The sequence below is a fragment of the Cygnus atratus genome, chromosome 26 (genome assembly GCF_013377495.2).
Source record: "Cygnus atratus isolate AKBS03 ecotype Queensland, Australia chromosome 26, CAtr_DNAZoo_HiC_assembly, whole genome shotgun sequence".
NCBI lineage: Eukaryota > Metazoa > Chordata > Aves > Anseriformes > Anatidae > Cygnus > Cygnus atratus.
The window spans coordinates 817,918-830,957 of NC_066387.1; the positions used below are offsets into that span (position 1 = coordinate 817,918).

Here is a 13,040-nt window from a genome sequence, read left to right on the forward strand (position 1 = left end):
GTTTTTTTTCCTCGAAAATACCGAAAGACTGAGTTTCTTCACCCTGCCCACTCGTAGCCCTGTTCCCTGCGTGGTGTGGGAGGAACAATGCCCAAATTCACCTTTTCCTGCTGCTTTTCTGTTTCTTAGTGTAACTTTGCAAAACTCGTGCTGCTTTGGGCAGATGCCAATGCAGGGAGCAGAGGAGCCAGGCTCTGGCTCCAGTGTGTCCCTGCTCTGTGGCAGGGGCACCCATGGGTGCTGAGGGTCTGCGCTCCCTGGCACGCCAGCAGCGATGCCGGAGTGGAAAACAAGGCAAGTTCGTGGTCGGGGCAGAAGGTCTGGCATGAGGGGTTTTCTCATCTCTTCTCCCACTTTGCTTCCCCAGCACTCTTCACCCAAGACCCTCTCAGGTCCTTAGAGAAATGAATTAAAATTCACACCGTTACATTAATCGTGTAGCATCACGACACTGCGTTGACCCTTAGGCAGCTCAGTCCCAGCTCCTTCTGCTGGAGCCAAACCAGCTGCATCATCCCTCTGCTCCCTTCACATGCATCATTGGGAGGAAGAGCAGCCTGGTTTTAGGGTGCCCGTGAGTTCGCCCGAGGGCAGCCCTGCAATGGGACGTCAGCCCCAGCCCGGTGCCGGCTGCCCATGGGGGCAGTTTGTGCATGGAAGCCCCTGAGAAGTTCTGGCACCCGCGGCGCTCTGTGGCTCCTCATACTCAAGTCGTCTGGCGTGGCTCTGCCTCCAAATTAATGTGTGTGGTTGAGGGCACGTCTTACAGGATAAGTGCGTCGTCTTGAGAGCGTTCGAGATGTGAGAAGGGCCGAGTGCTGCTTCTCGGGGTGAAAGGGACCAAACTGCGGGAGGATGCCCAGTTCTGACGGTCCCGTGTCTGTGCCCAGAGCCCTGCGGGTTGGGGGCTGCAGGACCACGCTCCCTGAGGTCCAGCCTCATGGGCCAGATCCTGCCCCAGCTCATGGTGCTGCGGGTGCATCCCCGGGGCAGCACATGCCCTTCTGCACTGCTGCGTTTTTGCTACCTGTTGATGGAAACCTCTCCAATGCGCCGCGTGTCCAGGGCGCTCGGCCGCCGCACGCTGCGGATTCGGCGGGCTCGCGCCTGCATTTAAACAAATTTTGTTTTTTTTCCCCATTATAAAGTCTTCCCTTCGCCTGCGGGAGGGTGGAGTGCTGCTCTTTTTCTAGATCTGCAAACAGGCTGAAATAATAGCTGCGGGTGTACCCATTTATCTATATGTCTATCTATTCATGCATCCCATCTCATCCCACTCTGTCACCGGGTCCTGTAATATCTTAGCATCTCCCTAAAGCAAAAGATGACAATAAAGTGTAAATGGGGAGTGTTGGCTCTGGAGCATAATGATGGCAATTTAGATGCCAGCCATAATTTTTCCACCGTTGCCCCAGGTAACAGAGCAGTTGTCTCCTGTGGGAGCGCGGGCGAGCCCGGACGAGGTTACCTCCACTCTCCTGTGTCTAATCGCCGCCGCGCGTTTCTCTGGCTGTCATTTACATTTGAAAAAAGGAAAGGGAAATATCTTTAAATCAAGATGAGTGAGCCTCTGGAGGGCGAGGCTGCACCAGCCTGGGAGGCTCCCCGGCGATGGAGGCCCTTGGCCAGCCCCAAACTGGGACCTCGAGCACCCGGGGACGTCGGCTGCCCGCATCGCCCCGGCCTCGGGCACAGGTTTCCCCGCAGGCGTTGCGGGGAGAGCTGGAAGCGGTTCCCTGTGGCGGGGGAAAGCAATCACGGCGGCGGTGCTGCATGGCGATTTGCATATCATTACCCACAATGCGCTGCCCTCCCCGGGCTGCCGGGGGCTGCTCCCTGCCCGGGCCCCGCTCGCCATAACCCCATTGTGTCGGTGCAGGGGCTGGGCGCTTTCGCGTCTTATGCAAAAAGTTGTAAAAAAAGCCAATCTTGCAAGAAACGTGGTTGGGGTTGGCGCCGCGGGTAGCCCCGGCTGCTGGCCTGGGGAGCTCCCACGGGTGCCGCCAAGCAGCGCCTGCTGCGGGCGCGGGGCTGGGGTCTGCAGGGATGAAGAAGAGCGCGGAGAGCTGGCTCTCGTGGTGCTTTGGGACCCCTGGGCAGGAGCAACAGGATTTGTATGGGTGCTGCCACCCGAGCCTCCTGCCAGCATCGCCCCCACGTTGCATCCAGCAGCAAGGAGCCCGGGAGCGTTGGCAGCAAACCTCTGTGCTGTTGGGTGCTGGGTGGGAAAAATGCACTAACGATGAATCCACCGGTGCTGCCCCACTGCTGGACAGGGCTGGGGGGGACACGTGGAGGACAGAGGCTGACCCAGGAGCCAAAACTGGTGACCGCGATTGAGCTTGGCAGGAGCAGGTGATTGAGGGCAGGGTGCTGGTGGCCAAAGGCTGTGGCCACACCAGGGTTTCCCCGGCCCCGCGGAGCTGAGCCGGGCGCACAGCCCCTGCCATGCGGCGCGGCCGCAGGCTGCGGCGGGGCTGTCAAACGGCATTAAGCCCAAAGTAACCTCCCGTCGATGGGAGCCGTCACCGTCAGTCCAGATAACTGTAATCGAGCTGCTGAATATGTAGCTGGGATCGGAGTTTTGTAGTTGAGATAAATATTGATATTAAAGCTGTCAGGGCTGGCGAAGTGACGCTTGATGCCGGCTCCGCCAGTTTCTCATCGCCTGTCCCACCAGTTCCCCCTGGCCCCGGCTCTGCACGGCTCCAGGGGGCTCTACGTGTCCCGTGGTCCCCCCAAAAAGCAGGGCCCATGCTCTGACGTGCCATGGCTGTGACTTGCTGCCGTCAGCTGCAAGGAAAAGGGCAACCCTATGCAGGGCCGGTGCCCTGCAGGCTGGGACAAGCCAGTGGCACCCAAAGTCCCCAGCCACGGACGCACACGAAGTGGTCACCACGTCCCTGCACATCTGCCCCATGGGGGACCCCAACATGTGGATGTGGGGGGGGGGGTGCAAAGACCCCAAAGAGAGGGGGCAGCCGGTGACGCATGGTGTGGGGCCTTGGTGTTAGCGAGCAGGGGGGTTTCTGGGCGAGGTGGCTGCAGCTGGGACCTGCCCACACCCAACGTGCTCTGAGACCAGAGAGCTGAGGGCCAGAGCTCACAGTTTTACTGCTTAGGTGTAAAAAAAATCCATCCTGGATTTTTTTCTGGTGTAACAAATCCATCCTGGAAAATCCGTCCCTGGGCGGGCAGCAGGCACAGGGCAGCACTGGCAGCCCAGCTGGCCGAGCGGAGCAGTGACTAACAGGCACAGGGCTCAGACGCCTGGAAAATAGAAAATGAACCCAAATCCCTCCTCTGCCATCCCCGTTTTAAGGGTTGTTCCTGCTGGATGCTGCTTGCTGCCGCCTTGCCCCTGCGGCTCATCATTGGAGGCACTCGGCCAGTGAGTGGGGAGAGCTGAGTGCGGGTCCTCCCGTCCCCAAAAATAACTGAAAAGGGGAAAACCATAACAGGCGTCTCCAAACCACCTGCCTGTCCCTGCGGAGCCATCCGGGAGCCCTCGTGTCCCACAGGTGCCAGTCCCTGTCCCTCCTGCCGCTCCCCGTGCTCCCGCGTGCTCCGTCTTTATTTTTTTAATTAGCCGATTCGCTATCTGACGCTGAAGTGCGTTTCCAGCCACCACACTCAGGAAACCTCATTAACACAGATCAAAAGGAGCTTTTAATGATTTATAAAGGTGCAGCAGTTTGGAGAAATTAAATAATTTACGTGGTGTGTGTACGGCGGGTCCCTCAAGACCACATTACAGGCGCACCGTGAGCTGCAGCCGGAGCCGCGCCGCGCTGCCGGAGCGTGCATGGCGCTGCACGTCCCTGCCGGGGCCGAGGGCTCGTCGCCTCTGCTTGGCACGGCTGGGAGAGCTGAGGGCAGGGCGGCTCCGTAACCCTGCCCCATGTCTTGTTCTGGCCATCATCAGGGCTCGGCCAGGTTGGGGGCGTTGTGTTGGTGTGGTCGTCACATTTCTGCAGCGCATTGCAGCGGGGCATGGGGAGGTGATTGTGGGAACAGAGGGGAATTGGAGAAACTTTCCCAGGTGGAAGAGCAGCTGCTCTCCCCTGGCTCTCTGGCCATGCAAACATGTCACCAGCGTGCTTATAATAAATACTGGCTCCACGGGACCGGGTGGGAGCCAATGGGGTGTTGGGGTGGGATGGCGAAGAGTAGATGGGTGCAGGTGTTTTGGTGCTGTGGGCTCCGGCTCCATCCACCTGTCGAGTCCCCGGCATAGGCGGTGGGACCCCAAAAGCTGCTCCCAGCTCCTCGTCCCGCCCTGCATGGTGAGCACCGTGCCAGGCACTAGCTGGGGCTTCATCTGCACGCCGGGCTCTTTTGCAAACGTGCAGCCCAAGTCCCCTGTGCCCCCCCCAGCTCCGGGCACCGCACCGCATGCGGGCGCTGAGTCTGGCTTCACGCAGGACGCCGCTCCGCTCCGCGGCGTTGTAATGCAGGCTGCCCAAGGAGAAAAAAAGAAACAGACGGGAAAACTAGCTTAAACGCTCCCGGCGTGAAGTCCATTGCCGGCCACGGACGTGCCAGCAACCAGCAGAGCACCAGGATTAATGGAAAAGAGCCGGAGCGCTGCGGAAAGGAGTCACGCGCCCGCGCCTCCTTCCGCGGGAGTAATTCCCCGCCGGCCCCGTGGGATGGGGGGCTGCCTTTTTGCTCCGTTTTACTGCATTTTGCTGTGTTTCGTTCATTGTGTTTCCCCCCCTGGTGGGGGGAGAGGGGCTGGCGGCGGCGAGGGTGGCTGCTGGTGGCCGCTTTGCATTTTCATCAGGTTGTGCTAAAAAAAAAAAGACGGCGAGAGCGCGCCAGGCAGGGCTGGGGCTGTTTTTTTTTTTGGGGGGGGGGGGGGGGAGGGCTGCTCGGCTTTATTTTGCTCTGTAAGAGGCTTATTACTCCTGATCACGCTGTGACTATTTGAGTGACGGAGAATTTCAGCAGATGAAGGTGGAAGAGAGAATTTTCTGTGACCGGCTGCCCTGGGGCCATAGGACCCCCGGGAGCTGGGGACCCCTGGCGCCAGCCCCCACAGCCCTGTGCTCGAGCCCCGCGTCGCCTCCCGCCCGGCTGCTGGAGCCCGTTCCAGCCCCTTGCTCCTCTGATGGTTGCAAACCTTCTAATTTCCAGCCTCAATTTATTCATGGCCAGTTTATACCCATTTGTTTATGTGCCAACACTGTTCTTCAGCTTAAATAGCTCTTTTCCATCCATAATATCTCCCCCCCCCCCCCCCCCCAACGTATTTCAGTGAGCGCAATCATATCTCTTTTCAAGCTGTTCGGGAAAGAAAAATCTGAATTATTTAACCCTTGGGACACTGGCTGGGCTTGCAGGGTGTAACCAGACCACGAGACAAATGCCCTTTGTCGGTGCACAAGGCTGCCGCGCTCCTTTGGGGCTTTTAGGGGGGGCTGCTGCTGCCTGGAGGGGAAACTGAGGCAGGGGCTGCGGGGGGGGCTCGGGATGGGGTCTGGGTGCTGCGGTGCCCAGCACCACTGCCCGCTGGGCACGGCTGAACCACGGCAAAGCTTTGTGTTGGGCGCTTCTGTAGGGTTTTGTGGGGCAGGCAAGTGAGGGGCGCGTCCACCGTCCTCCGAGGGTCACCGGGATGTGAATTTAGATGAGATTTAAAAAAAAAACAAACAACAAAATGAGAGCAAGCCAGAGAGCGCGTGTGCTGCCTCGGCAAATAGGGACGGGAAGGATTCAACCTCCCTGCCAGAAGAAATGGCTCGCAGGTGGGGTGCCGAGAGCCGTGGCAGGACGGGGCTGGCCCTGCTGGAGCAAAATCCTCAGCATGGCCATGCCGGTGCCACCCTGTGCGTGGAGGGGACCTGCGGGTCCCTGCCCAGCCCCGGCTTCACCCCAGGGTGGCACCTCAGGGCTGGGGGGAGCCAGGGGTGCCTCCTGGAAGAGCCCTGCCTGGACTTGGCCCCGGCAGCCACAGGGTCACTGGGCTCAGGTGCAGGATTTGGCCGGGGCGCAGCCACCCCCAGGTTCCATCGGGTTGCAGAAAAAGCCTTAAAAAAAGAAAAGTAGAGAGCGAGGGTTGGCGTGACGTCTCCCAAAAGCAGCTTTGTCATCGACTTGGCTCTTGGAAGGCTTTTTCTCCTCCCCAGTGAATGTCTGAGAGGGAGAACCAGGGGAAGGCGCCCCCACAGCCCCCAGTGCCGTCCTGTCCCTGGCCGGCACCGCACGGGGACCCGGCGGGGGGCAGCGGGGCCGCTTGGTTCCCGATGTTTTATTCTAGGCAATTTCACTCCAATGGATTTCCGCTCTTGTCATGCAAAAGGGGCAGGCATGTGAGGGCCGGGAAAGTTCTCAATTAACGGCCAGGGGACGCGAGTGGGGAGCGAGGGCAGGGGGGTGGCACTGGGTGGGCGCTGGGGCACCCCGGGTACTCCCCTGGTGCCCCCCGCAGCCGCCCCCATGCACGGAGCCCCTGGGGAAGGGTCCCTCGGGCTGGGGGCTGTGGGACCGGGGCAGCCCCGTCCCCTGCCCCGCAAAGCTGCAGGGCTGTCAGGCAGCGCTAACGGTAACGAATGCCCCTAATGAAGCACCCAATTAGCCGGGATCCCAGCCCTAATGGTAGCTGACAGAGCTGAAAGCCGCCTGGAGTCGATTGTCAAGCGCAGCATCCCACCGGGGTGAGCGCCGAGGCCGCTCCATTCATCTCTGTCAGGGAGAAGCGAGGCTCCCGCGTTAACCCTTGGGCGCTGGGCGAGCTCCGGGCCCCCACGGCCCCAGCACCAACGCAGGCACCCGGTAAATGGTGAAATCCTACACATTGTGCGGGGCCCGTGCCGGATGCGAGCAGCTCTGGAGGCACAGATCCCACAGACGGTGCCAGCCCCTGGTGCGGGTGGGTGCTGAGCACGGGGACGTGGTGCAGCTTCCCGCAGCTCTGGCCACAGCGGGACGCGGGGTCCCCGCGTTGTGCAGAGGGGCTGGGTGAATGCCATGTCCAAAATTCCCAGGATTATGGCAGGATGCGCTCACGGGGGAGGTTTTCATTCGGCGTGACCTCAGCAGCCCCGGTGCGGACGGGATGCCCGTGCCCCAAAACTCCCCAGGGAGCCATCGCATTCCGTCCCACCGGGCTGCAGCATTTCACCGTTTTACCTTTATTTTTATTTTTTCTAACATTTTACCTCGCAGCCGGCCCATGGCAGCTCAGCACCGTACCCTGGCGGCTCAGCACCACGAGCGGGTGCCAGACCAAGCGCGCACAGCTCACCAGGGAGTGCGGTGCTTGCCAGGGAACGTGCCGAAACTGCCCGGCTCAGCCCGTCCCCAGCCCAGCTGAGATCTGCGGGTTTTTTTTTTAATACATTTTGAAGCAGACGAATTAGCGATGTGCCTCGTTTAGACAGTTCAAATCCCACTCATTTTAATTAGCGCGGCCTGGCAGCCCTGCTGCGGGTATTACACGGGGCGACAGCGCGCTTTCCAGGTGGCGGGTTTTTAAAATGCTGTTGACATTTCGCGGACCGAATGACTTAAACGATAACAAATTAACAGACGGCTCCGTGCGTGCGCGCCGCTCCGTGTCTGGCTCCGCGGGAGCTCCCGCGAGCAGACCCCAGCCTGGGAGCGCGCCCGGGATTTACGGGGTGGGGAAGCAGCACGGGGGGGGTCAGAGGCACCAATAAAACTTTGCCGGCAATGAAAAGCCAGGACGGGTCCGAGACAAAGTCACCCAGAGCCTGGGGTGCGTGGGGATGGATGGGGACGTGCCCTGCCCGCCCTGTCCCCAGCACCGTCCCCACACCGGAGCATGCCCCAGCGCCCCCCGTGCCTCCCCACAGGGTCCCCAGGGGCCTGTCGCTGCCTGTGCCACCCCGAGCCCTGCTCGTCAGTGGCACGTCTGCCACCCGCAGCTGTGGGGACGGGGACAGGGACGGGGCGCAGCATCACCAAGGAGGGAGAGCCCAAGCTGTGCAGGCAGCCTGTCCCCATGTGCCATCGCCCTGTCCCCATGTCACATCCCTCTGTCCCTGCATCTCACCACCTTCTCCCCACGTTCCATCGCCCTCTCCATAAAATATTATTTCCTTAGCTTTACAAAGTGTGACTTCATGCCTATGGCCCTAAAAGCGCCAGGCTGAGCAGACTTATGGCTGGGGGGGGACGGTGGGGATGGGGACATCAGGGGCCATCAGGCTGGGGAGCCTGGGTCGCACTGCTGCTGCCCCCTCCCTCCCACACACCTGCAGTGTCCCGTGCTTGTCCCCAACCCAAGAGACCCCCTGGGGTGGTGGGACGGGGGCTGAGGGGGCACCGTGCCAGGGCTGCTCTCTGCTCCCCCCCCCCCCCCCCAACAAAGGCAGAGCCCTCCCCTGGCCCCGGGAGCGCCCGGCCCCGTCCGTGCCATTTATCACAGCTAATCAGCTTTAATTCAGCAATTTGTCAGTCCGGCAAAAGCCCTTGGAGTTGGTTGATTTTTTTTCCCAAAAATATAATTATTATTATTATTCCCCTGATAAGCGTGGGCCCTTCTGTTACAATCGCCTTAGCTTGGGCTTTAATAACAATCATTAAAATAAATAATTTTTTTTTAAATAAAAGGAAGAGAGAAGAGCTTTTTATTTTTTTTTATTGTTTTGTATGTGTTTGAAATTGTTTCCCAGTAAATCGCAGCCCTTTGTATTAATTTTACATTTTAAAATGTTACCTTGCCAGGGGCAGGGTTGGCACAACCGACTCGGAAAAGGAGAGGGAAGGAGAGCGAGCAAAGCCCTTCTCCTTAATTAGCGCCTGTCCCTGTGTGATCAGAGTGCTTATGAGGCAGGTAATGAGCTGGATGGCGGCTCCGCGCCACCGCCCGGCTCCTTTGGCAAGGCTCAAGGACCTGAGCCCCCGTCCTGGCCCCCCCTGCCACTTTTGGGGTGCCTTTTTGGGCACCGGTGGTGCTTTGGGGGCTGCCTCTGTCCCTGCTGGGGCGTGCAGCGTCGTCGGTGCGTTCAGGACATCCGTGTGATGAGTTTGAGCCAGCCTCAGCCCGGGTGCTCGGGCGGTGTCGGGGAGCACCAGGGGGTGGCTGTGGGCAGGATTGGAGCGGGGTGGGGGCACAACGTGGGACACATACGGGACACGTCGTGGTGTTGGGGGGAGCGGTGCTGCAGGAGCCTCAAGTTAATTAGCAGAGAAAAGTCATCACAAGGGGGGGGAAAAAAGGAGAAGCACCAGGTTGGTTGGGGGGGGTGCGGGGTTGGGCTGGAGGGGGGCCAGGGTGCTGGGGGCAGGGACCGGGTGCTGCTGTGGGGTGGGAGCCACCGTGCACAGGGACCTCTCCCGGATCCGCTAATCCCTTAATCTCTCCGTTAATCAGTGCCAAAAACGCAAATTACAACGGGATTGCGGCACGCATCGGCACTAATACCAAAAGGGCTGATGCTTATCGTGGTGAATAATGATTTTTTTTGCTCCTCAGTACCGAGTGTCGCCCGTTTATTAATCCCACAACACCGAGGCGCCGGGTTTAATCTCCTGAGGTTGATCCTGGGCGGGGGGGGGCTGGGGTGATGGGGGGGTGCGGGGCCGGGCAGGATCAGGCCCCTTGAGGGGGGGGGGGGGGGGGGGGTGCAGGGTGCTGACGCCGGCTGTGCCGCAGGTTCCACCGCGGGGACTACACGGTGGAGGTGAGCATCAACGACTACCTGGACATCTACTGCCCGCACTACGAGGAGCCGCTGCCCGCCGAGCGCATGGAGCGCTACGTCCTCTACATGGTCAACTACGAGGGGCACGCGTCCTGCGACCACCGGCAGAAGGGCTTCAAGCGCTGGGAGTGCAACCGCCCCGACTCCCCCAACGGGCCCCTCAAGTTTTCCGAGAAGTTCCAGCTCTTCACCCCCTTCTCGCTGGGCTTCGAGTTCCGGCCCGGCCACGAGTACTACTACATCTGTGAGTGGGGGGCTGGCGGGGGGGTTGAACACTGCCCCCCAAATCTGCCCCAGTTCCCCTGAGCGAAGGGGAGCAGCGGCCACACTGGCTGTCCAAAACGCTACAAAGCCCCCAAACCTGGGCATGTGGCAGGATTGGGCCCCTTTTTAATTCCCAGAGCAGCCAGGCTCTGAGGTGGCGGTAGAGGAGGATGAGAAAGAGGAGGAGGATGAGGATGAGGAAGAGAGCTGCTCCAGCCTCGGGAAAATAAGCTAATGGGCTCGGATCGGGCGCTGGGAGCCTTGTGATCAATAAAGGGTAAAAAAGTAAAAATAAATTAGAAACAGTGACCCCCGAGCACCCGCTGGTGTCACAGGGAGGCAGGGACGCCTCTCTCCTCGCTCAGGAGCTGCCCGGCCTGCTTATCTCCCTTATTATTTCTCCCCCTTTTTCCTAAAGCATCTGTTTTCAGCCCACTTAATTTGTTCCTTTTATCTATATTAAATTACCATTTCCCCCCCTTGTTCTCTCCCCCTGTAAAATGTCACTCGTGAAATAACGGCAGCTACAACTCTCTCTTCCCCCCCCCACCCCGTTTTATTTTATTTTTTTATTTTTTTTTTATTTTTAATGTCGTTAGGGAGAGATTACACAGGAGTAAATGGTGAAGCTGATCATTGCTAAACCGGTTAGGATTCATGTCATGCGGAACATTAGAAATTATGCCTCTTTGAGGAACCGTATTTAGCAGACATGAAAGAAAAGAAATTACCTCCTCCTCGCGCCCGCGGATTGGAATGCCATTAACCTCGCGGGCACGGGGACGGGGCCACGCTCCCGCGCTGGGCCAAGGTCGTGCGCTGGCCCTGGGGACGGGGATGGGCACCACAGGCTCCGTGCACAGTGCCAGGCACCTGCGCCGTGACCTTCCCGAATTTTGGCAGTCGTGTTCCCTAACAGGGCGCTGCACGAGGGAGGAAAAGGAGGGGATAAGAAGTAATGGGTGCTCCGGCACCCGCTGCCCGGACCCTGCTCCATCACTGGGGACGTAGTCCCGGTGTCGCTGCTCATTCTGGGGTCCCCAGAGCCTGCCGTGTCCCCCCCGACAGCTGGCGGGGAAGGGGTGCTGGTGGCCCGGAGCCGCGCGTGCCAGGCAGGGTGGCCTCTTGCTGCCGGCTCTCGCACGAGCCACATCCCAATTCCCCCTTCTTCCAGCTCAAATTAAACTTTATTGAGAGTAATGCGCTCTTCCCTTCTTTAATTCAAAAAAAAAAAAAAAGAAAGAAAATTAAATTCCTATAAAAACACATATATAAAAATCACATTTTCTAATATTGCGAGGGGACTTTCACCAAGATAATTATTGCAATTACTCCCTTTGTCTCTCCCATGGAGTATTAGTTTTGCTCTGCCTTTAGCCTCATTTTGCCTGCGAGGGAGAGCCACGCAGACCTGCTCTCGCTCTCGCCCTCCTTGGTGGCACGGGGAACAGGACAGAGGCCACTGGAGAGCCACCAGCGGGGATCAGGCTTTGGGCAGAGGGCTCCTGTGGCACACATCAGCCAGAATCGCCCCATGCCGTGGGGCTGGGCATTGCAGACGTGGAGCCCTGTCCCCATTCCCTTCCCTGTCCCCATCCCGGGGGCTTGGGGCTGTGGGTGCAGGCAGAGCATCGCCGCCAGCACCCCGGGGTGCCACCGTGAAACCCGGGGCTTCCCCAGTGGTGATGGTGGTGACACCGACACCGAACCCTCGCCCCTTCCTCCGCTCTTCCCATCCCTGCCCTCGTGTTCTGCAAGGCGTTTAATCCCACGTGTTAGCCGAGAGCCCACGGAGCTGCTGGAGGCAGCCCGAATATTTGCTGCTGATCGCTGCCAGCTGTACTGGGACCAGTAAAGGCCCTTCACTGGGCTGCCCTGGAGCAGGGCAGGGCCAGCCCCAGCCCTCCCACTATAAAGGGTCCCTGCCCCGAGGGGGTCCCTGTCCCGAGGGGGCTCCTGTCCCGAGGGGGCTCTGCTCATCCCCACTGGGGGCTATGGGGTCTGAGCTGATGCCTTGCTAACGGGGCTGCTTCTCTCTCCCCTTCCTGCTTCTCTGCAGCTGCTTCTCCCCCGAACATGGTGGACAGGCCCTGCCTCAAGCTGAAGGTTTACGTTCGGCCGACGAGTAAGTGAGCGCCACGGGGCCGTGGGGCGGGGGCTGTGGGGCGCAGGTGCCCTGCGGGGTGGGCTGCTGGCCCCCGGGGGGCTGCTGCTTTCAGCCACTGGTGGGTGACGGGGGACCTCTGGTTTCTGTGGGACTTGGCTGCATAAATATGGCTTTAGAGGGAGGGGAGGTTTGGGGCAGGAGCCCCTGAGCTTTGGGAAAACGCAGACCTTGTGCCAAGTGCTGTGGTTGCATCTAATCCCCACGGTACGCCAGGTCCCGGGTGTCCCCCGGTGTCCCCAGGGTGGCGCTTGTGTGTCACCGAGGTGCAGGAGGCTGCGAGCACCGGGGGGGCAAACCCTGCTGGTGTCCTGGGGCTTGGGGGTGCCCCCATCCTGCCCAAAAAGCTCCTCTGTAGGGTCCGTGCCCGGAGCCATGGCTGGCGCAGGGCGAGCGCCTCGCCTGGGCGGCTGCCGCCTGCCGCTGGGTTTCAGAAAGGGGAAAAAAAAATAATAATCTCTGCACAGTGGCTACTTTTCAGAATCAAATAACTCAGCCATTTAAAAAAACAAATTAATAATTTTCTTCTCCTGTTAACGTGTAATTAGCAAATGGCAGCAGCTCTCCCTGGGGAAGGGCTGAGTGCCTGCGAAATGTCACCATTTAAAAGGATGTCTTTTTTTTTTTTATTTGCATGGCTTTAAAATAAAACCCAATATAATGAAACCATCTGTAAAAAATCATTCTGTTTTGTTCGGGACTAGGGCATAATGGGGGAAAAAATCTCTCCTGATATAATTTTTTTAGTATTTTAATAATATCGGGATTTTATTATGGGGGTGCCTTGCAGAGAAGGGCTGCCTTTGTGCAGCCGTGGCACAGGCACTGCTCGGGGGGGGGGGGGAAACACGGGGCCCCCGGGGAATCCACTCTGGACCCTGGGACGTTTGCATCTGCAAGCACCCGGCTCTGGGTGAGACGGGTCCTGGGTGACCCCA

At 59.3% G+C, this 13,040-nt stretch overlaps 1 protein-coding gene across 1 annotated transcript in view; it reads left to right on the top strand.

Moving 5' to 3' along the window:
• The window catches only part of EFNA2 (ephrin A2), a 41,411-nt gene that overhangs the window by 26,444 nt on the left and 1,927 nt on the right, over positions 1-13,040 (top strand). The window contains exons 2-3 of the mRNA XM_035571412.1: positions 9,626-9,918; positions 11,998-12,063. Coding sequence (XP_035427305.1) covers positions 9,626-9,918; positions 11,998-12,063 — 359 coding nt within the window. The remainder of the gene's footprint in view (positions 1-9,625; positions 9,919-11,997; positions 12,064-13,040) is intronic.